At 38.0% G+C, this 25,455-nt stretch overlaps 1 protein-coding gene across 1 annotated transcript; it reads left to right on the forward strand.

Moving 5' to 3' along the window:
* e2f7 (E2F transcription factor 7) lies at nt 1-25,455 on the forward strand. Its single transcript, XM_028818160.2, has 13 exons — nt 1-258; nt 1,026-1,117; nt 5,079-5,348; nt 9,176-9,344; nt 11,242-11,523; nt 11,964-12,122; nt 13,151-13,288; nt 14,780-14,971; nt 15,966-16,050; nt 16,146-16,614; nt 16,796-17,051; nt 18,973-19,352; nt 20,940-25,455. The coding sequence occupies exons 2-13, from the start codon at nt 1,028-1,030 to the stop codon at nt 21,117-21,119; spliced, it is 2,670 nt and encodes an 889-aa protein (XP_028673993.1). The 5' UTR covers nt 1-258; nt 1,026-1,027; the 3' UTR covers nt 21,120-25,455.

Below are 25,455 nucleotides of genomic sequence, written 5' to 3' on the forward strand. Positions count from 1 at the left end.
AGTTTAGCGGGTGCTACAAGTTCCGAGGAGCAGTGTCACCTACGGTATGCCTCAGATAACTTCAGCAGTCGCGTCGTTCTTAACGCTATCTTATCATCCTAATAACAAGGGAGAAAGAAATACGGATGTGTGTTTATTTTTGTCATTTGAAGACGCGGTATATTTTTTTAACGGCTTTAGTATTCCGTGCACTGGAGAACTACGGGGAGAGTGGCACCCGTGATCTGTAACAATTCATCTGAAAGAGTAGAGTAAAAGGTAAGTGTTAAGCGTGAAAGATGTGATAGTTAAGCAGTGGATAGTTTCTCGTTTGTACTGGAAAAAGGAATGTGAGTATACATGACCAGATTACCTTTATATTGCTTTCCCTAAAACTTTTTCTTACCTCCATGTCAACGTAACGCTTTTCTGAAATACGTATGTTATAAACTGTGCCGATTTAAATAAATGTACATTTCATGCACGCGTGGGTCCGTGAAGTGAGACACGTAGGCTCCCAACCCGAATACTCTGTGCCGATGGCGGAATTTCCTCAGCGTTTGCGCCAAAATCAACTGACCGCAGCAAGCAGCTCTCTCCTGACGTTCGTGTGACTTGTCCTCACACACACACACTTCTATACTAAACACTGTACAAATATATCTAACGCTGGATCACGAGAATCGCAATGTCACGGGTTGTTAGTTAATTCAGTTATTTCGAAGTATAGATAACAAGATTGCATGCTGTGTGTGTCTTTTTTTCCATACACACGTGTATGTATAAAAAAAAAAAAAAAAAAAAAAGTTCTGTGTGTCTAGCCATTGTGTGGTAATTTTAAGTTTTTAAAGTAATGTATATTGTGCTGGACTTTTAAGTATATGTAAGCATTTTAATACTAATACTAATGCTACATGAAATGCATGTGTCTATCCTATTTATATTATTATTATTATTAAGAACCATATGAAACATTTTATGTATTTTTTTATCAGATTTTGTATAAGTTGGTTTGGCTAATAGTGTCTGTTCACTTATTATTTTAGAGATGGAGGACTCAGAATGCCTAGCTCTGAAAGATCTCACCCCAAGGAAGATAAAAATGGACTTGGTGTCTGAGAGCAAGCAGGAGCAGAAGGCAAGTGTCTTCTTTTTATCTATTCTTGTTATTATTTATCTAATAAGTCTTTTAGTCGAAGTAGGTAGTATAATGTAGAGGTTGACTTTACACCTCAAGACTGTTGGTGGAACTGTCACCTCTGACTTGTGGTGCTACTCTAAGTCACTTAAACAGCTTCATTTATATAATAATAATTATACTACATGTCAATACTTATATTGTACTTTAGGATAATGTTTTTTAAAGATGGCAATATATTAAAAAGGTTGTTTGTCCAAGCATTCTACTGTTGATGGCTCTAAATAAAAAGGTCGTAGTTGACCGTTTTTAATTCATTTTCTTTTTCCTTTTTTTTTTTGTTGAAGCTGATTCACATTTCAAATAGCGTGTTTTTAGCCATTTTATTTGACTTTTTTGCGACATGAAGCGTCCATCAGAAAAGTATTAATGAAATTCATTTTGTTAGTTACACGTTGCTATATTGTTTATATGTGTTATTTTTCATTCTGCTTTTTCAACACTGGGTCATCCGTGCATAATGACATTAGGTGAAAAGCAGCAACATGTCATGAAAGTAATGTCAGTCCATCACAAGGCACTCCCACATATATCCTCATATTTGCTCATACTAGGAAAATTTATAGGGCTGATCGTTAGCTCAATATACACCTATTTGGGCATGGAGAGGAAACCGGAGGCCCTGGAGAAACCTCTTTTTTACTTATTTGTTATTGCATAATTCTTCAGCTCAGAACTTGAATATCATTTTGTGTCATGTTCTTCTTTAAATGCCTGTAGCTGCACATGAGTTAATGTGGCACGGTGATGTGATTTGTATGCCTGATTTGCATTCAGCAACAATGGCGTCTGTCTCCTTCAATATACAGTATAAATGTTTCAATCCATGAAGACTAAGCTCTCTGATGCACGCATTCACATGTATGCATCAGTCATAAAATATATTGGATGACTTTTAAGCCTAATAAAGATGAGAAGGGCAATAACCCAATGTTGGACACACTTTGCTAACCAAATGTTTTCATATTTAAGACTATAAGGCCTGTTCATGTACATCGTTCATTTTGTTCTTATAAGAATAGTAACCCTGAAATAGATCAAGCAGGTTTGAAACCATTAGTGATGATTGATTCCACTGGTAAATTGCTCATATGCTACAATTAATTTATTCAAAAAGTTTCCTTCTGTTTTTGTTGTATTAACATGGTCAAAAAAAATAAACAGGTTTCTACATTAAAGCTGAGATAAAAAAATATATACCGTATATATTTTTGCTTTTACTTCTTCACTGTAAATATTCTATAAAGATCCATCTGTTTAATTTTTGGCTATCCACATCTAGACTGTGGTCCTCCAGTTCAGGGTTTCCAGGAAGTCTGAGCATGTCCCAGCAATCTTAAACATGATCAAGATTATTTTATAAGCTAAACAAAATAATCAAGTGTATTTTGTGCAGTTCTGAGCATCTTTCCAGAGGAGGTGTACATGTATAACGGAAATGTTTTCTTAATTATGAACTTTGTGTTGTAGAAGATGAAATTACTTCTACTATGCAAGCATTGAATTTGTGACCTTGTTCTGTACCTCAAAATTTGATTCTTGTCTGACATACATTACATGCAGTTTTAACAATGTGTGTAGTGATGTTCAATTTTTAACTGAATTATGACATACTTTGCAGAAGCCAGAAAATGTGTTTTATGAATAGCTAAATTCCATTTCTTGTTTGTAATTCTAATTGCAAGATCTCTTTCCCATCATCCCCTGCGATCCTGTAGGGTTGAGTACCCTGAAATATGTTGGTAGAAATACTTCTCCTATTTTCATCAACACCAGACCAGGAAGTTAGGCAAACTACATTTGACAAAACTCAATGCTTTGGGGGGTGGGGGGGGTGGGTTAACTGCCTAACTGGAAAATTCTATTTAAGATGTAGTAGTTCAAAGGGTGCATGCATATTGCATACAGAAGGCTGGATACCTAATAACATCCATAATTCGAGCACTATATAGATTAAAGAACACTAGAATATGAGTTATTATACATGGGGGGGGGGGTAGCTGGCAAGAACATTTCTGATTTAAAGTGCAGTACAATCTACACTAGAACCATAACGTGCATGAAAAGTAAATCACCATCTTTCAATGTTTTAACCACTACAAATGATTTTTGTTGTTCAGATTGAAATTGCTCAGTTTTATTTGGTGTTCAACCTAATTTGCTTTATCATGTGTGTCAATGATGTATGGTTAAATTACTTCGTTAAATGTATTATAGTTGGAAACGTAAGGAAGTGCTTTGAGACTGTACTCTGTGAGGAGCACCACACGCAGATAATCTGAACTGAATATAGTGCCAGTTTCATAGAGAACAGCCTACTCTGTTAGTTTGTTGGTACAAAATTGTTAATTGTTTATTCTTAGAGTTTTTATGTGCACATGTAAATATATATAATACACTAGAAGTGGTTGTGCATGTATACAAAATATATAGGATTATATGGTCATCGTTACCACATTTACAGAATACAGTGAAACTCTTGCACATGTAACTATATATTTATATATTATAGCACTTCTAAAATGGTAGAACTGCCAGGTGAAATAAATCGCTCGGAGCTATCCTGTGAGTATATACTTAAAATAGAAGTTGGAATGATTAAAGCAAGTCTTAGTTTCAGAATATGCTTGTCTATGGTACAGATTTAGCAGTTTAAATTCTGGGGCGGAGTGGTGGCTCCGAGGCTAAGGATCTGCACTGGTATCCCGAAGGTTGCCGGTTCGAATCCCTGTCACTGCCAAAAGAGATCCTGCTCTGCTGGGCCCTTGAGCAAGGCCCTTAACCTGTAATTGCTCCAGGGGCGCTGTACAATGGCTGACCCTGCGCTCTGACCCCAAGGGGTATGCGAAAACTACCAAATTCCTAATACAAGAAATTGTATAAGGCGAAATAAAGAACAAAAAAAAAAAATGTTGGAAATATTGTATTTAAGTGGTGTGTGTGTTTGTTTTTTTTTTAATTTAAACTTTATTGGCATCATTGTTAGTAATAACTTGCCTATATTGCATTATGGAGCTAGGGATGCATGCTCTAAAGATATTTCTATTATTTAATATTGTTCATTGCGACTTTCATAACAGCTTTTGGGGCTGTGTGAAATTCACACAATAACCAATACTCCCTGTTAAGTAGCTGAACTGAAAAGAACAAGGTTGCAAATAGAATCTCCACCAATGACCCATTTTGTAATGAACAAGTCATTAGCTGCCTAGTATTCAATCATACAAATAAATCAGAAAGTTTGCTTTAGATTTAAATTGCTTTAGGGCAGTGATATTTTACACTGTTTTGGCATTGGATAATATACAGGATTTCTGAATTTTTAAATTTGGTAAAAGAGACAATTTGATTAGACAGTGTTGTGGGGCAGTCACCACTAAGGAGGACAAAATCCTTTAGTTTCCAAACTCGGGAATGCACTAGATAAAGTAGGTGCGCAGTGGAGACATAGGTGGGTCAGGAACGACTTCCAATCTATAGCTCAAGTGGACCTGATGATATGAGATGGAATGATGGTCTCCTGCAGTGTAACCAAAATATCCCAATGTGCAGTTGATTTTTGAGCATCAAGTCCAAACAAGTTACACTAGGATGGACTTTCCAGAATGGTGAACATGTATGGTTAAAGGTACTTCACTGCTGTAATTCTAATGGGAAGAAGTGACAGGTACTCCATTTTTTTAATTTGATTTTGTAAGTTCTTGAGTGTGGGTTATGTTTTAATATTTTACATTTTATACCTTAATTTGTATTTTGCCGTGGTGATTTGAGTTATGTGGTTCTCAAGAAGTGTCCTTGGTTGATGTGCTCCTCTGTGGAGTGATTAAGAGTAAGTATATTGCTTGATACAGTATGTCAATAATTTCATAAATCAGTTTAATTTTTTTTTTTTTCTGTATAGGAAAACATATGCAGTGAACGCACAATATTGACCCCACTGAAAGGAGATGTGTCAGGTTTTTTGGCTAGGCCAAAGGCCTTCACCCCTGAAAGAGTACATATTACACCAGTGAAGCAAACGGACAGACCTCAGGGAGACCCCTGGACTCCAACAGCTAATCTAAAGATGCTCATCAGTGCTGCAAGCCCAGACATTAGGGACAGGGAAATGAAGAAGAGTCTCTTTCGTCCCATTGAAAACGAGAAGGATGCCACCTTTGACACTTGCCAGGTAATATTCTTTAGAGGCAGTTGAGGATGAACAGCAAATATTAGTGTTTTATTAAAAATCCCATGTCACAGATGTGGTGGGATAACCATCCTCCTTAATAAAAGAACAAGTGTTTGTGTATATGTTTGTCCATCTGGTTGCTGTGTCTCCATCATATGCCATATGGCATGAGATTCATAAAAGCAGTGCTAGTTTTTGTGATTCTTCATCTATTGAAATGAAAAGTGAAATGCATTTTATTACTGAATTCATTACAAAATTCCAATAAAAGGTGCATTGTAAACGTTCACGTTGAATACACTATGGTCTGCATTGATTTCTTAGATTTCAACCCATCTTGGATGGATACCACAGCTAATTAATTAGATAATTTTATTGTTTTAGTGCCAAATCCTGATCAAAATGGTACAGAGACATCACAGAAAAAAGGATCTGTTTTTCTGAGTCTGCTTTAACCATCATGGCATGACCATAAGATGGAGCTGCATTTGTCAGAAATATACAATGCTGGAAATGATCTTGCATGGGACATGAGAACGTTACACATGTGCAACCACTGGGCCAATTTATGGTTTTCATTGAACCAGTCTTTAGACTATGGGAGAACCCATGTATATGCAGGGGGGAGGTCCATATAAATTTGACTCTAACCAAAACACAGTGTTGGTCATTTTCTCAAAGTGCTGTGAGGTGACAGTGCTTCATCCTAACACTTTCTATTGTCTTATGTTTTGATACATTTTCCATTTCATTTTTTTCTGAAAACCATTTTCATAACTTAAAAAGTAAACTTATGACAGATGCTATCATAGGGAATGCAGAAAGTACAGAAGATATTTAGAATAAAATGTCACAGATTAGATGCATAAATTGCAAGAGTGACACAGCACCAGCCAAAGGTTATTGCTACCCTGCACGTAAGGGACCAAATGTAATAAATTACACATTAAAATGCATTTATTCAAAACTTTTAGTGATGTTTGGTAATATGAGGTAAATTCATTCCAATATATACAGTATTTGTGTGCGGGTGGGGATACATACGTCCTGGTGTTTAACTCAGTTTCTTCAATAATTAGCCATAAACCAGCTATGAACACACAATGCACAAGGACTAGGTTAACATTGTCATTTAACATGCACATCTTCACATATTTTTGAATTTAGTTCAACAAAACTATTTGGTGTCAACTACCCTGGCAAGCACATCCCATTAGGTTTAAAATGATGGGTGCAAAGTTTTCCTCCCACAGTTCAAAAACATGCTGGTTAGGTGAATTGCCGTTGCTAAATTATCCTTAGTCTATTCATGTGTGTGTTCACCCTGTCATGGCCTGACGGCATGTCCAGGGATTGTTCCTTCACAGGGTTAAAGTTGCCATTTAACGTGCACATCTTCAGAAAATGTATATTGGGAGGGCATAAATGGCAAAGTGCAAGTCAAACCCATGTTGTTTGTGCCCAGTGCTTTCTGGCTGCCCTGTATAAGTGGGTTAATATGATGGATGGCTTACTCAAACCCACTTAGTCCAGTACAGGGTTGTGAGGGCTCATTGCCTTTCTCTGTAGCATCAGAATGAACCCTGGATGGAGCACAGGATAACATGCAAACTCCACAATGACATAGATAGCAACTGCATGGAGGATTTGAAGCCATGATACTAGATCTATGAGACAGAAGCAAAACCTCCTGTGCCATCCTGTTGCCTAGGTCTGAAAGAAGATAAGCCTCTGGCGCTTAATGGTTTTATTCTTTAGTATTAGAGCTTCATGCACCATGTTTGGGTGCAGGTTGAATTAATTTATTTTTAACTGCGTGTTTCTTAGGGAAGAGTTGTCCTAAAGTGCTTTATGAGAGCAGTTAAAGCCGATGTGTCCGTGATAATTGACTTCTAAAGCATCTGGCTATTGTCATTCATTGAGTTAAGACTTCAACCTGTTGTCTTATACTTTGAACTCTACCCCCTGAACTACATCATGTCAAGGTCTGCCAGTAATAAGGAATAAAATGTGTCCCTGGAGGTAGTGTGAATTTTCATTTGAAGTCCATTCATATCATCATTGAGAATCGGAGTGAAGGTCCCAACATAAAAGCAAAAGAGCTGTTAACTTGGCCGTTTAGTTGGGTGGATGAATCTAATGTGTATCACAGATTCTGAGCCACCTTAAGTGATCACACCCCTCCCTCCAGCAGTTCTCGGCTCCATTTCTGATTAAGGTTTTAACGACTTCACATGGTCTCCTTGGTAACCTCCAAGCTCTTTGAACCACAGTGTTGACATGGGTAACTGTTTACTCTGATCTCCTGCTTATTTCTTTATTCAAAAATACAGCCTAAATTCAAGTCTGGGCAGCATAGCTGCTAAGCTGCTCTGCGTGTAACAGCATCTTTAAGGGTCGTAGTGTAGTGCTTATTTTGTGTTTTGTGGTATTTTTTGGATATTAATTTGTTACATCGCTACCTATAAAAAAAATTTCTGAATTTTACTCCCATTATGTTTAGAAAACATCTGAGCTTCAAATTATTTTAATTGCATAACTCAATGCAACAGGTTAGATCCTTTCCTGGCAGTTCTTGGATATAACAAACCAACAGCAAGCTGTCTAATGTTTGCAAAATGTCTTTCTGAGTGACCATTACTGCACAGGATTGTACAAAACTATTAAATACTCCTTCTTTTATATAGTGACTTTCTATGAAAATGCCTTCCTGAGGATTTTTACATGCAGTACGTCATTCTAGAACAATTAACTTACATATGCTGTAAATTATTTTTTACAAGATGACTCTTGGGAGAGGACTGAAAAGGCTATTTTGTGGTTTGGCTATGAGGCCACACTGCCTGTCTATATCCTCTTATCCCGAACAGGGGGTCTGTCCATTGCAGTGTACACTCAAACACATATATTCATTCAAACTAGGTCAATTCAGAAACCGCAGTTAGTACATGCAAAGTGTGAGAAATACCCATAGCGATATGTCTACACAATGGCAGAGATGGTGTAATGGTTTACTAATGGTATCTCTGCCTCTAAAAGTTCATTTAACCAGTATTACAAACAACACTGAACTCTTTTAAGTACACCTTTAGTATGTTTAGGCATCAGTTAGCTTCTTTGTTTTAAACAGTTACTGCATTTTAGTTTGTTATTTATTGTTTTTTCCACATGGGACTCCCATGTTAGGTTTTTAATCTGATTGTTTAAAGAAGGCATTCATACAAATGCATGAGAATACCCCACATCACTCATAAATAACAAGATTGTTACCTTTGGTGTTCCACTTGTTGCCACTCCCTTTCTTAGACAGGAGCCTTTTGTCTGCAGCTGTCTTCGCCAAACTGCCAGTAGCCTCCTCCCAGCCTAACAATGGCAAGAGTTGATGTTCCCACCTCTTTCAACAGGCGCTCCCATTGTGATGTGAGGCCTAATTTTAAACTAAGTGGAGATGCATAATTTTAATTATTTTTAATGCTTGGGCTATTATAATTTGAATTTCAAAGTTAGCTTTTTTTTCCCCCTCTCGGTGTACTTATTACCTGCCATGTGTGCAAATAGCCAGTAATAGAACTTCAAGTGGTACAACATCTGCCCTTGATTTGCAAATGACTTGTGGGAATTGCCACTTGCTACCATTTTATAGTACCTGCTTTGCTGCTTTTTATTCTGTTTATCTGCTGTAGTTTGTCAGTATCATTATATAATAAACATTATCCTGGCTGTTTATCAGCATCTTATGAAAAGATTACATTTAATTCTACAACTCTCCTAATCTGAGTGTTTTTTTTCTTCTTTTTTTTTTTTTTTTCCTTCTTCTTCTTTGGTAGTTTGACAACATAGATGACTGCACAGCTGACGAGTTTGAAAAGCAGCGGCCCAGCAGGAAACTAAAAAGCTTGGGTCTGTTATGTCAGAAATTTCTGGCTCTATATCCAGATTACCCCATCTCAACAGAGAAGACCACAATCTCTTTAGATGAAGTTGCAGCAAATCTTGGTAAGGATACAGCTTGCTTTGTCAGAACTTAATAAAATATCTCTCACCCACCTTCTGTTGTTAGCTTGTTGTGCTGATTTGCTTTTATCTAAAGTGTCCCACAAATCACTGGCATATTCACTTTTTATAATTAGGGCATTATTCTGTTTGTATGACAATAAGAGAAAGCAAGCAAATCCAAAGACAAGTGATGGTAGGGGTTAAATGTGCATCCTTATTTCTTTACTAACCATAGTTCTTATATATGAGTACTAGAGGGGCAAACCATATCCTAAGGTGTGTCTATTAAATAACGAGACTGTGATTCCACCTAGTAAATAAAGCAGTCAGAACCGGTTATAACTGTATGCATGGTTACCATGAACATGTCTGAACCTGCATGACAAGCAGCAACACTCTATGACGTTCAGTTGATTGTGAGTCGCCATTTATTTTGGTTGTTTTCTGTAGTGTGCCGATTAAAATGCTAAGTTTAAAAGTTGCGCAAAGATGGTCCCAAGGGTTCTCACACAAGAGCAAAAAGAACGTCGCAAGGAATGTTGTGTTGACATTCTGCAGCAACTTGACGCAGATCCAAACTTGTTTCATAAAGTAATCACTTGTGACGAAACCTGAATCTTCCAGTGTGATCCTGAAACCAGAAGACAGTCAATGCACTGGAAAACACTGTCATCACCAATAATGAAAAAAGCTCGTTAAAGCAAGTCAAAATTCAAAGCCATGCCATTGTGTTTTTCGATATCAATGGTGTAATTTTGGAAGAATGGGTTCCAGAAGGCACAACAGTTAACCAGCATTATTATAAGTGTGTTTTTTTTTTTTTTTGATAAAGCTGAGAGAAAAAGTCAGAAAAAAAAAGTCCACAACCGTGGGGAAAATGGTTTCATTCTTCACCAGGACGATGCGCCTTCTCACACAACACTTTCTGTAAAGCAGTTTTTGACCGACAAGCACATTACTACACTTGAACGTCCTCCATATTCACCCAATTTAGCACCGTGCAACCTTTGTTTTCCCAAAAGTTAAAATCAGTGCTTAAAGGGACACGTTTTGAGTCGGTTGATGCTGTAAAGAAGAAAACGGCGGATGTGTTTAAACAGCTGACAGAAATTGATTTGCTCCATGCCTTTGACCAGTGGAAAACAAGACTGCAGCAATGTGTTAGTACAAATGGGGAGTATATTGACGGGAACAAGCATTAAATTTGTAATACATATAAATAAAGGTGAGTTATTTAATTAGTCTCGTTAGACACTTCTCGTGTGTGTATATATCTATTAAATATCTATCTAGATATATACTCTTATCTCTCACAATAATAGAGAGAGAGAGAGAGTAGATGTGTGTTTGGCTGGGTAACCATGCTGCCGGTGATGTAGGGAGAAAAAATGCCTCACTTGTCACTCGCAATCCTAGATTAGCTGCTTTCATGCTATTCGAAAACATCCTCTTATAATCCCTTCAGGTAAAAGAATGCCATTAAATATAGACTTGCTTCATTTATTAAACGTTATCTGTAACAACTAAATTTATGTTTTTAAAAAGTACCAAAGGACTGGCTAGTGCTTGTGTAGTCCAATGTTTTTGAAATCATGGACTGTGGGTCAGTCATTTTTACCCTTCAATTTTAATTATTTTATTACAGACCATATTTGTTAATCCAATAGGAAAATCTTTTTAGATTTTCCAAAGTTTCAGTTAGAATTTTTTTTCTGAATGGGAGAACAATTAAAGTTCTCAGGAAATATAAAAGTGTTCAAGTGGCAGTGGACCCTAAAGTCATATGAGAAGATTTAATAAATGTTAACAATTCTTGTTTACTCCATATCTTGCACATTGTTTAGTCCTTCCACCTTACTGAGATTCATCATTTGGTCCTCTTTTCTCAATTCTATAGGAGTGGAACGCAGGCGAATCTATGACATTGTAAATGTCCTGGAGTCCCTCTTGCTGGTAAGCCGTGTTGCCAAGAACCAGTATTGCTGGCACGGACGGCACAAACTGAGCCAGACTTTGGAGACTCTTCACAATATGGGCAAGAGGCAAAGGTATGGGGAACAGATGGCACAGATACAAGAGAAGGAATTAAAATCAAGAGACCCGAGAAAAGATGGCTGCCTTTCTGAGCCTCACGAGGAACTGACAGATGATCTGGAGCTAGATGCAGAAATGACTACAGGTAAAGGACAAGGAGCTAGGGTGTTTTAAGGGGGGGAGGGGGGTATTGGGCAGAATTCCTCTCTCTGGGAGTACTTACAGTTTTAACCAATAACTGTGGTTAATTAGTCTTCCTGAAACAATTTGATGTGTTTTTAAATATTTAATATGAGAATGGTTAATGTGTCATTTAAGATTTTTGATCCTGACTAGATCAAAAAATTTAGTTTTTTCTTTACTCCATGTCATTGCCATATGTGTTTAGCTGAACCTTACTTAAATTTGCCACCCAATATAACCCTCACTATATACATGTGATATACAAAGTGAAATTAATGTGATTTATATTAGGACTGCAACACAAAATAGAAATGAACTTGAACTTTCAATTACCCTCATTGGCAAATCCTCTTGCTTAGTTGTTTAAAATGAATTTTCCTTTTACTTCTTGTTTCCACAAAGGTTCTTCTTGCAAGAGAAAAGATAAATCCTTGCGAATCATGAGCCAAAAGTTTGTAATGTTGTTCCTTGTGTCCAAGACCAAGATTGTCACACTTGATGTCGCAGCTAAAATCCTCATTGAAGAGAGCCAGGATGCTTCTGACCAAAGCAAATTCAAAAGTGAGTTTTTGTTTATTTTGCTGTTCATGACCTAATGCTTTGTGGGGTTTTTTTTCTGCTATTAGAGAGAAGTTTTACTTTAATTAGGAATATTTTGTGTGTATTTGAGAGCTCTTTAGATTTGACAAAGAATATACTTTAGTTTATCCATGACCGAGGGTCAAAGGCTTTGCTATGTGGTCAAGATTACGTGCATTTATAAATCAAAACCATTGATTCAGTTTAAGATGTTCTTTTTGCTTGACATAGAATCATTGGAAGACAGAGCTCTGTTGCATTAGTGAGCAGACCTGTGTTAAACAACATCACTGGCTTTTCATTAGGTATTACCATAAGTTTATACAGAAAACATATTTCAAATATTGTTTTCTAAACACAATTTCTAGTCCAGGTTCATGTTAGGGTAAAGCCAGAACTAACAGGAAATAAACTGAATGGGACACCAGTCCAAAATTAGGTAGTCATCTTATGAGCAAACTCCTATTTAAATCAAATAATTGCCCCTGAGCCTAATGGTGCACCATTGGAGCATTCAGAAGGTTTGGAATAAATCTGTTCCCAAATGCTGGGAGTTGGAAGCCCTCCACACTTAATGAAACACATTTAAATGACAGGGCAAAATTACACAAATGTTCCCAAAGTGTTAACAAAAATAAATGAACATGTTAACAAATTCAACCTTCCATTATCTAGTTCAGTATCATAGAGAGCAACACTGAGTACAAGGCAGGAATATGCCCTGGTGCCAGTCCATAACAAGATCCATAACTATGGTCACAGGAGTTTTTCCTTCTATAAAATTGATGTAGTGAACTAAAGGCTAATGCAGTGTATTTGGTGAAAATGAGGTATGGTGAAATAACAATATAAAAAATTAGACAAGACATTTAAGAGCAGAAAGGGGTACAAGAACTAACTTAAATATCAGTTTTAATTATCTTAACTCTGTGTTGTGCAATTTTCATGTGCTGTACAAGAAGTCTCATAGTTAAATTGTTCATCTTTAATGGATTTTTTTTTTTTGTCAGCAAAAGTCCGAAGGCTGTATGACATAGCAAATGTCTTGACTAGCCTGGGTCTCATCAAGAAGATCCATGTGACTGAAGAAAGAGGCCGTAAACCTGCTTTTAAATGGATTGGGCCTGGAGATTTCAGAAGCAGCAGTGGTAAGATCTTAGTGTTCACTTTTCAGTTAAATTTTCCAGTTTCTTTAGATTGGTTGAGAGTGGCAATCAGATTGTAAAAGACAAAGCAATGTGGATGTGTTTTTTATGAAAGCGGTATTATTTTTGCATTGTACAGTTTGTTTGGTTGTCACTTTTTTCCAAGATGACTTGTATGATATGGATACAATACAATTGTGTACATGCATTTTTTGGGAACCCTGCCAGATTAAATGATTTGCTCATGGTAATGCAGTGAGGAAGAAGCAGGAAATGAATTGACATCCTTGGGGTTTAAATTTCTAGCACTTAAACCTCTAGCACTGCTGCCTTGCAGTAAGGAGACCTGGGTTCACTTTTCAGGTCCTCCCTGTGTGGAGTTTGCATGTTCTCCCCTTTTCTTCTGGGTGCTCCCCATTTTTTCCTCCCACAGTCCAAAGACCTGCAGGTTAGGTGTATTGGCGATCCAAAATTGTCCCTAGTGTGTGCTTGGGGTGTGTGTGTGTGCGTGTGCCCTGCAGTGGGCTGGTGCCCTGCCCAGGGATTTGTTCCTGCCTTGTGCCAAACACAGGGTCATGGGGGGTCTGCTGGAGCTAATCCCAGCCAGCACAGGGCACAAGGCAGGAATAAATCCCGGGCAGGGCACCAGCCCACTGCAGGGCACACACACACACCCACACACCAAGCACACACTAGGTACAATTTTTAGGATCGCATATATACAGTATATATATTATATAGTAAGTTTCTTATGTACTTGCACTACTTGGTAAAAGGAGTCCGTCAAAGCAGATAGTCCTGGGGAGCCCCCATCATTTTCAGTTAAGGTGTCACTCTGGCAGTTCCCAAGGCATTGATGAAGGGGGTTTTTCTGCAACAACTTAAACCTGCTTATGTATCAAACCCTTATTATTAGTCTTCAGTAGCTTTCAGAAGCCATCCTGTTGGTTCAGCTAAAAATAATTACAGACCACAGATTTTTGTAATATGGCATTTGTAGATCTTTACGATTAACCAAATGCAACTGTTTATGTCCTTTTGATTTCCTGCACTCCCACTTATTTCTGTGCATGAGCAGTGTCATATTGTATTCATTTTGTTTTGACATATATTACTTACTTGTGAGGCGAGCAACATTTACTGCAACACCTTTCAAACTATCATTGGTGCACTTTACAAAGCATACAATATTAAAGTGAGATGTGATGGTGCCCAGAATGGTGGATGAACTAACTGGTATAGCCATTCTTCATGTACATCCCAAGCATGCTTCCTGTACCTTTTTTATCTTGAACACTATAGAATTCACACACATTTGCGCATTTTTATCCAGGCTGTTTGGCAGACTCCACAGAGATGTGCCACATTTCTACCTCTGAAGTTAATTTAGCTTCTGTGTAATGTGTTAGGCTTGCTTTGAAAATTACTGCATCCTTTTTTTTTTTTTTTTTTTTTCTCTCTCCTCTTTTATACAATTGTCACTTTTGCCCACAGATATTCCTAAGTCAGCTGCCATTTTAGATAATGGGTCTGCAGTCTTTGAAGAACGTCTAGACACCGGACCCCAGCTAGCATCGTGTGGTAAACAGAAAATGGCACGCCATAGCTCCTTCAATGTGATCCCAACAACCACAGTCATCCAGCGGAGAGTCAACTCTGCACCCAGCAGCCCTCACCAAGCTAAAGGTAACTGAGAGGATTTCAATTCAAGAGGTTTTCATTTAAAACCTAAACATGAGTTCTACCAGGCCATTAGTTAAATTAGTAAGGTGTTGTACTTGTTTGATTACTGCTTACTACATGGGGGTTACTTTGTGTTTGTAAATTTGAAAAATTCCTTAGTTTTCAAAAGCGGATCCCCTCCATTACATTTTTTTTTTTATTCCATCCATTGACTGAAAAATGTAAATGCTTATGCTCTTTAGAGTCATGGACATGCTAGAAATCCATGTTCTTGAGGAGTACTGAATTTTGTTAATATGAATTAAATAAAGTGAAAAAATACAGTTATTTTTACGAATAAGCAATTTATTTTGCAAAGTAACTTTGTATAGTGAAACCTGTTCCATCTCTTAGGGCTTAGCTAGTGCTCTGTCTTCCTCAAGCTTCTATGTTTAATTATCAAAAATAAATACTATGTAGTTACTGCAAGAGCCTGAAGCTGTAACATCCTGGCAGAAACTAGCGAACTGCAAGGTTTTAAAAGTGCAGAATCCCAGCATTACACACATTATTGCAGACATGTTGTAGGTAGTAACTCAGTAGTAAATAATCTGTTTTTCAGAGGTTGATTTGAATTGGCAACGAGGTGAACAGAGGGTACTTCACATATTCCTCCTGTTCTTTTTTTTAAATCTGGTAATGCCCACATAGTTTTGGTGGATGTTAAGGTTAACAGTTGAGGTCTGAAAGATCTGAATTAATCTTTACCACATTTTTGGTTTTAGCAAAAAAAAAAAAAATGCTGGTCTTGTTTATTTATCATTTGTTTGACATCACAGTGATGCTGTGAGGAAAATGTGCCCAGAGAAAGCAGCCTGTCTAGGCAAACTGGATGTTGGGTGCCCCTGACCAGACCTTGTGTCACAATCTGCCATATTCCTGCCTCCACATTCCCATCATTTCTAATTGGTTTACTCTCCATATTACTATGATGTGACCTTTTCCTCTCTTTGTTCAGCTTTATCTCCAGAGAACGACAGCTGCCGGCAGAAAGTGCCAAATGTAACAGCAGTGTGTAAATTGAAGTTTGAGGACAACATGATGTGAGTACTTTTTTTTTTTTTTTTTGCCATAGCAGGCAATACCTCTGTGCCCATAGTTACATCTTTAATGATTTTTGATCTTCTCCTTTGTCTAGAAATAAACATGCAGCTAGACCACTGAATCTCACACCAGGTAGGTGTGAGTTACCAGCTGTAAGCGCTTTAAACTATTCTACGGCTGTACCAAGTTTTGGCCACCCCTTGCCTAAGACTGATCTCCTCTACTCTGCACTATATCCAAATGGGGTGATGAGATGTCCACCCACTGTTTCAACTGGCTTGCTCACTCAGCCGACAGATTCAGCTCCATTCAGCACCCAGTCTTCTCTTGTGTACTTTTCCAGCCTGCCACCCTCTCCAATTTTCATGGTGTGTGGCAAAGGTGCTCCACAATCTGCTTACCCCAGAGTTGAGGGTCCGAGGTCTCCCACATATACTGAAGCCGAAGCACATTTGAAGAGTGGAGTTTTAAAAAGGATCCTGATAGAGGAACAGGAGCAAGAAAAGGAACAGACCTCAAAGAAACAAAAGATTGATAAGGCTCACCCTGGTGCTCCACAAAATGTGAGTAAGAGAATGTCTGTTCCCCCTGAAGCTTCATAACTTTGTTCTAGACCTCTTTTTAAAGTAAACCTCTACTGTGTTGTAAATGTTTTGAACCTCTGTCTACAAAGATTAATTATACCTTTTCTTTCTCTCTCTCTCTCTCTCTCTCTCTCTCTCTCTCTCTCTCTCTCTATTCCAGAGGTGCTTAAATGAAAGAAGTGGCAATATTCTAACCCAACACATTCCAAATGCATCACCTGAGATGACTACAACAGCAGAATCCCAACTGTGTGGCTCTTCCCCAGCAAGAGGTCAGTCCTCTCCAGACAAAGCACATAACGGCAGGACATTAAAGTGTACAGAAGGAGAGGAGGAGGAGGAAAAGGATGGAGACCAGCTCAGTCCCAGTCGTCACCTTCCAGCTTCTCACTATCTATGTGTGCCATCTGCAGCAGGTGGGACTGAGATTTCATCTTATAGACTGGTGTTCCTAAGGAGGAACTTGCAGTGGTGGAGCAGGCACTCCTTAAAATGTATACAGAGTCCACTCCAGTTAAATAGTTTATATCAGACCTGGCTTGCTATTTCCACTTTGCCTTGATGGCCAACTCCTTGGGCTGCTCCATGGTTGAGGCAGCTAATGATAAATGTTGTACAACAGATTAAGTGTAGGATGTCCATTGACATGTTTTGACATGTTTTATAGATGTTTAGGTGTGCCTGTTAGGTTTTCCCACAGGTCCCCTGACTTTAGCAGCCTCTATAAAACCATGTTGACTAGATCTACTAATGGCTTCAAACTGCTTTATGATTCACTGGCTTCTCATTTTGTGTTAGCAAGAGCGCTTGGACCAGCTTTTGGACTTTATACCATACTGCTCTAGATCACGCTATTTTAGCCAGCAAGTGACATTTTTTTGGTTATTTTTAACATGAAGTGGCATTAAAAGTTTCAGATGTTTGTAATAGATTTGCAGGAGTTCTCTGTAGCGTAAACATTTCTTTCTATTGAGAAATGCTTATGAAGGATTCCAGTCAGGATGTTTTAAATAACAAAAAAAGAAATCCTCCAATACAAGAGGAGAGGCTTGTGGGACTTTAGTAAACCTGCCCCACTTCCATCTAACAGCCTACATTTAAACTACCCAGGTTTTCCAAACTGTGCAGGCTTTTTTTCCAACCTCCCACAGTACATGCTATCTTTTAAAAGCATAATGGAGGCTCCTTATCTGTTTAAAGCCTCCATGGTAAAATATCAAGTATTTGTGGTTTTGTCACCACCCTGTTTTATGAGGAAATTCATCCATCCATCCATTTCCCAACCCGCTGAATCCGAACACAGGGTCACGGGGGTCTGCTGGAGCCAATCCCAGCCAACACAGGGCACAAGGCAGGAACCAATCCTGGGCAGGGTGCCAACCCACCGCAGGACACACACACAAACACATCAACACACCAAGCACACACTAGGGCCAATTTAGAATCGCCAATCCACCTAACCTTGCATGTCTTTGGACTGTGAGAGGAAACCAGAGCGCCCGGAGGTAACCCACGCAGACACAGGGAGAACATGCAAACTCCACGCAGGGAGGACCCAGGAAGCGAACCCAGGTCTCCCAACTGCGAGGCAGCAGCGCTACCCACTGCGCCACCGTGCCGCCATGAGGAAATTTCAAAATAAAAAACTTAAAATATTGTAAACAGGGGAACAATTTTACATATTTAAACAATGGCTCTGAAGTGCCTGAAGCCAACAAATAGCTGCTGAATAAGCAAATCTCCTGCAAATTTGTGGAAAGTACAAATGTCCAAAATGCCCCACTTACAGAAGGGAAGGGAATATCCCTCTGAGGATCAAAAAGTTTGTCCCTTTGTCGACTGATCACTGGGCTAAATTCTATGTTGCCGGTCCCTGGATTTAATTGAAATGGGAATAGTTCCCCCCATGCTAATACATTTTGCTAGCAAATAACTTAATTGAGGCTTTTATATGTATTTGCCTACGTTTTAATTGTGGCAGTTCTTCACCACAGATTCCTATGTTCTGCTCATTGCTGCCATGTTAGACTCCTGGCATCCCCTGACTAGGATAAGAAGGTTTCAAAATGCATGGGAATTTAGAGGTTTTGACTCTTAATAGAGGCCACCCATCATATGTAATTTTTACTAAACATTATTTTGTTCAAATCCTGTAAATTCTCTGTTGAATCACTGATATATCTCTGCTTCCATGCAGAGGATCTACATTTCTCAGATCCTGAAGGAAGAACATGTCTTAAAGTGTAAAGCTAGTATTTCACTGTTTTTTGTATCTACTGTACTTTTCACTTCTAGCTTAAATATAATTGTGTGTTTCATGGTTGCTTCCTTTTTCAGGTCTGAATGGGCTCAACTTCTTAGTTCCTGCCAGTCATGCTGGCAGCGGCCTTGCCCTCTCTCCAAGTCGCTTGGCCTCTGTTGCTGTTCCATGTGTGGTTCTTCCCTCCACGGCACTATCTTCTTTCCCTGTCATTGGTGGCACCCTTCCTGGAAATGATACCGGCTCAGTTAACCTGAAGATTTCCTCCGCACACTTTCTGTTTGGAGCTCAGCCGGTTGTAAGCTCGAGGTCTCCAGACCGGCCTGCCTGTCAAGACATTCCTGCAGCTTATACTGGGAATCTTCAACCAGAACCAGACAGCTCCTGTGGTGCTGACAATCCAAAGTCTCCAGAGAGTATGGGCCGGTCATTTGTTTTCCCTCGAATGCATCATGAGGTGAGTTGATCCATAGATTTGCTAATTTGGTTGAACTTCTTCTCTATCTTTTATAGACACAAAGATCCATTTCTACAAGATAAATCTATTCCATCAATTCCCTAAACTCCTGCCCTCTGTCATGGTCTCTTTATTCTAAATTATAAGTTCAATGCACACTATCTTCACGAAATGACCCCTAAACCATGGTCACAGAACGCCGAGTTTATATCGGAACACAGCAATCGAGCTCTGCCTATCTTCTTATACTGAAACTGCACTATAAAAGCGGAATTATCTCAAATAAAATAGAAGGTTTTATGAGTGGCATAGTTGTGTACAACTGCCTTGCAGATGCAGCATCCTGGGTTCAAATTTCTTGCCTAGGTCTACATGTTCTTCCTACATCTGTATGATTTTTCCACCAGCTCTTTCAGTTCTTCCTCAAGGTTTTTTTTTACAGTTCTAAAGTGAGTGTTAGTGTGGATGTGTAGTGGATGAGCCCTGCGTTGGACTGGCATCCTGGCCAGAGTTGTTTCCCACCTTAGACCAACAGCTGCCCTCCATGACCCTGAATTGGATTAAGTGAATTTGAAACTACAGAATATTCAAAAAATTTAAACAATTACAAGATGAAAAATCTCTTGATGCCATATAAATGCACAAGCACAAAGGATAAAATTTAACACAACAACTTTTGAATAGTTCTGTAGTGTAAATGATGTGACAGACAACTGAAAAAGGAGCAGAAATAGCTTTAAAAATAAAGAAAAATAAAACAAGTTATTCCCATCATTCTCACTTTATGGGAAATGTTACAAAAAAGCCTCTGCTTGCATTCTTGTGTTTATCAATTCATTTTTAAACTGTTATTTACAAGGCAGTACTTAAAGTGCTTGTGCAATTGTGGCATTCTGTGACAGTGAACCTAGAAAAGAAAATAAACTTTATGTACAACTTCAAATCGATTTAATCCAATTCATGGTCATGGGGGGACGACCTCTAGTAGGAGTACCAGGAGTCAGGTGGGAAAGAACCGTGGATGCTATCTAATATTGAATTTGAAAATCTTTAAATTTTACTTATACAATTAAATATTTTTTAAAGTTACGTATTTTTATATATTTTTGTTTATTATAATGCTGGAGAGTGATGGTATGTGGCATGTTGGTCAGACATGAAAGTGAGAATTTCACAGTACACGTGGCGATAATACTACTACTAAATGATTTGTTAGATATTTACTGTAATGAACTAAAATTGTTTTGGCTGGTCTTTTAGTGGAAACAATATATATATATTATAGAGAGAGAGATACACACACATACATATATACACACACATATATACATATACATACACACACACACTATTATATATATATAATATATATGTGTGTGTGGATATATTATTGAATAGACTGTCCATTTGAGAATGCTGTTTAAAAGTAGGCATTAGAAAATGTATGCACCAACAAATCAAAAATAGTGAGGCGGAGATAATTAAAATTGTTGCTCTATCACGGATATTTCAGAGTTTGATAGAGAATAGTTGACGCCAAAAGAGCTTTGTAAATTGAGGTGTAATCTCTTTATCTTCTTTCTGCAGCCTGGAACTCCTCTCACACCTAAAGAAGTCTCATCCTCTTCAGAGACCTTCTTCCAAACACCGAGCACCACTGGCACAGCCATTAATAGTGCCACCCGGAAACGCTTTGCCAGAGCACCAAACAGGACAGGCAGCTGTGCACAGAGAAGACTTGAAATTGGGAGCCATGCAGTGAACTGAGCCACCTTAAAGATTTTAACTCTCTTGAATTGGGTTTCTTTGTCATTTTAAGGGTATTACTGGATACCCTTTGGCTCAGCTGACTTTTTCTCTGCCTAAGGAATCGCTTATTGCCGCTTCAGTGAATAGCTGTACTAAGCATTTACTTTGCAAACTGAGCCTTGTTTTTATTTTTTTCATTTCCAGATGTTTATTCCATCTGCCAGCCTCTTGATTGCTGCAGAGTTCTTTGAAAAAGATTTGATCTGCAGTGACACGGGAAGTTGCTGATCAGGAACTAGCGTCAAAAGCATTATGTTAATATGGGCTTCTTTATGCAACTGCATATTGGACAAATGTTTCTCCATTTAGCCCAAGCATTGACTTACTAAAAAAAAAAAAAGAAAAGTTTACATTTTTTTACTGGAGGATTGACAGCAAATTATTATTTTGCAAACCTTTCCTTTTTGTGTCCTGTATTCTGACTTTTATTTAACTGGACCAAAATCTAAATGAAATGACTACCGCGGAAAGAAGAAAAAAATGTCATAATGTGTGTTGGACTCTGATAGCTAAGAAACTAAGTAATGATGCGGTCCCACCACCAAAGCCTAGTGGCCATGATATTTTATTTATTGAGTATTGGATTGTGAGAGGAAAAACCACAGTATGGTGGGTGAAGTTGTAGGAGATGCCAAGAGAAAGCACTTGGGCTTCAGCGGTCACCAGCATGGCTGGTCTGTGATATCCCGTGACAAACAGATGCAATAATAATCCGAGATTTGTGTAAAGCTAAAATGTGTGCATTTTACTTAAGCCAAATATGAGGACAGATCAAAAAGTAACAAGCAAATGCCAAGTTTCATCGGCAGAGGGTTACCATGTTGGCTTCACTTTCAGAATACACTGCTGGTATCAGATTTGTGGGTGGGTTGTTAATGACCTCAAAGAGACAACCCCTCACAGAATAGTAGACTGGCATGTTCATCAAACAGGTCTAAGAATATATAGAAGTATTTCAAAGTGATAGATCAAGGCTATCCTACAACTTTAAAAATGGTAAATCATATTGGTCAATGAAAACATTTTTATTTGACAGCACTAAGTGGCATAATGTGCCAAGTGTTTATAGAAGCATAAAGGTTGAAAAGCAATAGTAAAATTTTTTTAATTTGTAATTTTTATTGATCTAAAAAAAAGAAAAAAAAAAAGTTGCCTTTTACTTTTTGATTTGCCCTTGAGCATCAGTCAGCTCAGGGTTGGCAAATTTTCCTAGTGTAAAGGAGATACGTATGACACTAAGGTTTTCCAAAGCACCATGACTGTTATATGTTAAAATAATATATATAAAATCATTCACAGAGCTCAAGGTAGGGAAAAGTAAGAAGACTAAAAATTTTGCATCTATCATGGACCCTGGGGTCCTTGCAGTCTTAACCTCTGATCCTGCAGTTTGGGCACCAGCAGACTGGTTATGCTTGTTATGTGTCATAAAGCGCTGTGAACTTTTTAATTAGCACTTCTCCTAATTAAAAGGCCCTAGGAATGTGCATTTTGCTTTTGTTTTTTAGTTCAGTAGATGAATGTTAAACCAAAATCCATAAAAAGGGTAATTACTTTGCTAACAGAATAAATCTGGACCATGAAGTAAAGACAAAGGTACTTTAGCAAAGGATATGGGGAAAGGTTTTAGTAATATTTAGTACATTGCTTGTATTTATTTATTTTAGAGCTGAAAAAAAAATTTAGATTAAGTACTTGAAAGTATCTTGTTTACACATCTAGTGATGCTCAAGGTATGGTTCTAGTGTCACTGTTTTGTACTGTACTATTATAAAGGAAAAAAAATGCAGACGTCCACTGGGACAGAATACAAAATTAAATATTTGTTTTGGGGGGGGGGGGGGACGCAAAACTGAGGCTAAGAATAAAATTTAATGGCACGTCATCCAATTGTTGTTCATTATGTGCTTACAACCTTTGGATCTGTGATGGACTTTTTCTATGTGGGTTAGCTTAAAGAAAAGAATGATTTAGAAAGGAGGAATGTAAAGAATTGCTTTTTTTCAGCTTGGGGAATGTGTTTGTGTATTTGAATAATTTAAAATTATGCAATCTTGTTAATAATGAATTCATGCATTTTGAGAGACCCATTGAGAAAGCAGGGTAGAAGGAAGGTCATTCCTTTTGGTGTCCCTTATCCAGTGACTAGACTAGTTAGGTAGGTCATTTTGGAAATTCCCATTTTGGTTACAACCAAAACAGCTGCACGGAGCCAAAAGGGAATTGTTCAGTATATTGGGTTCTTACTGCTGTGGGTTGCCGCACTCCCAAGGTTGGAATCTTTAGCTCCATACTATCTGAAGTGAGGGGCAGTGAGACTGACAAAACAGCCAAGCCTGCTGTGTAATATGACAGCCTCACCATTTCAGTTAGAAGTCCAAAGCCTGTTTTCTCACTCGATCAAGTGGAGTTCCCTTATAACTAAACTGGGAACAGTGATGCTTTGTGACTCCGTGTTACCAGCTAGGCTCGCTGTGTGAGGATATGAAACAGAGGGGGACAGTGGGGTATGAGCTAGCACTCACACTTATCAGAATAAGCTACAAAATGGTCTTTAAAGTTAAGGAAGGGTTTTCTTAGCCTGAGTTGATCATATCGTATTAACCAACAAGGGGCAGAAGCCCCTGTTCACACCTGCTCACCCAAAATCGAATTACAGCTACTGAACATCTCATTAAAAATGAGTGAAAGCTGTCGTCACAATCACTAAGTTTGTTACAAGTTGATTCTCTAAGAAACACTGCTCTGTTCACACAGCATTCTGTTTTAAATCCTATATCACAGACAGCGAAATGAAATTGGCTTACCTCCCCTACATCAAGGCCAAATGTAATCTTAAGCTCTTTTATAACATTAGTTCTGCTTCGGATTGTAACCCACCACTTCATTCATCATGAATGTTGAACGCATCAGGGTAGACTGGAGTCCATTTTTGTAATTATTGTAGGTTGATCTGTGGCTAAATGCCTTAAATTTAAAAAGCAATTACATGGAATCTAACCTTTTATTTTGTTTAAGGTTTATTATGTCTTTTTCTGTTACCCTAATCCTAATTTCTAGCAGCAGGTGGGATGATCTGTGTACAGATGGTAATCGGAACCTGTTCATGTTAAAATCATTTTATATATGACAAATTTAATGAAGGTATTCTGTTCATCAGGTGCTTCTCCTTAGCCTCTTCATGCGGCCTTAGTGTAGAATTAAGCTGCTGTGCTCTTGTAAATACCAACTCTGGTAGTTACAGGGTCTCTAAAAAGGCATGGCTGGAGTGCTAGTGTGAAAACGCCAAAAGATGTTGGAGATGTGCACACTGATGATGATTTTTACATGTGAATTATCTTGGATGATTCAGAACAACAGTCTTCTAGAGTCTGCATCACTGATGCTCGTACAATTCCAGTGCTTATCAGCAGTTGGTTATATTCTTATTGATAAAATCAACCATGCATTGCCAAAGTGATATTGATTATAATTATCCCATTTTGTATCTTTTATGAAAGACAAAGATTGAGAAGGGGATGAAAGCCCTTCACTGCATGCACTTGTTTCTACCCAGTCTTGCATCTCCCCCACAACACTCCATGCTGTCTTTATAGCCGGTTCTTAACCACACTCGATGATCAATGCTGGCTAAGAAAACCTTCTCAGAAACCAATTCAAGCACTAAAAGGCTTCTGAGCCCTATGTGTCAGAATGCGCTATCTAAAGCAGCGTCTTGTCTGGGGTTCAGTCATGTTTACATCCCCTCTCTTTCTACTTGAACACATTGCAGAAGTATCTCTTAGTCATCTTAGCTCGGGATTTCATACAAAATCTGTTCAGATTCATCAGGCAATCTGACCTGCGGTGCAAACACCCAAACTTCATTCTAGTTGAATGTAACCCAAATAAATTTGGAAACCAACACACAAAGCCTTGATAGAACTTGAATTCTGTGCCTACCATATTACATGTAGTATTATGGAGTTGTTTTTTAAATTAATTATTTTGTGAATACTCTATATACCACAGTAGTTTGTACTGTTGGGCTTCTTATATCTTTTTAATATATTAATATGTATAAATTTCTTTATTAGCTGATGTTTTACATGTGCACCAAGCAAAGTGCAGGGTATATTTGTACAGTGTTGTATATGTGACTCTTGCTAGTTTTTATATCGTATTTAAAATGAGTTCATTTTGAAAAGGTGCTACCATATGTTACAACTGCTAGATTTTTTTAAATTCATTATTTAATGCCATTATTATTCTTGTCAATGCACTGTTTAAATTTAGTTATTCTTTTCTATTCTAT

This window comes from Erpetoichthys calabaricus, chromosome 1 (assembly GCF_900747795.2).
Source record: "Erpetoichthys calabaricus chromosome 1, fErpCal1.3, whole genome shotgun sequence".
Classification (NCBI taxonomy): domain Eukaryota; kingdom Metazoa; phylum Chordata; class Cladistia; order Polypteriformes; family Polypteridae; genus Erpetoichthys; species Erpetoichthys calabaricus.

Coding starts and splice junctions, on each gene's coding strand:
- e2f7 (XM_028818160.2), top strand. CDS start 1,028: ATGGAGGACTCAGAATGCCTAGCTCTGAAAGATCTCACCCCAAGGAAG. Junction 9,345..11,241: donor TGAAGTTGCAGCAAATCTTG/GTAAGGATACAG, acceptor TCAATTCTATAG/GAGTGGAACGCAGGCGAATC. Junction 19,353..20,939: donor TCCCTCGAATGCATCATGAG/GTGAGTTGATCC, acceptor TTCTTTCTGCAG/CCTGGAACTCCTCTCACACC.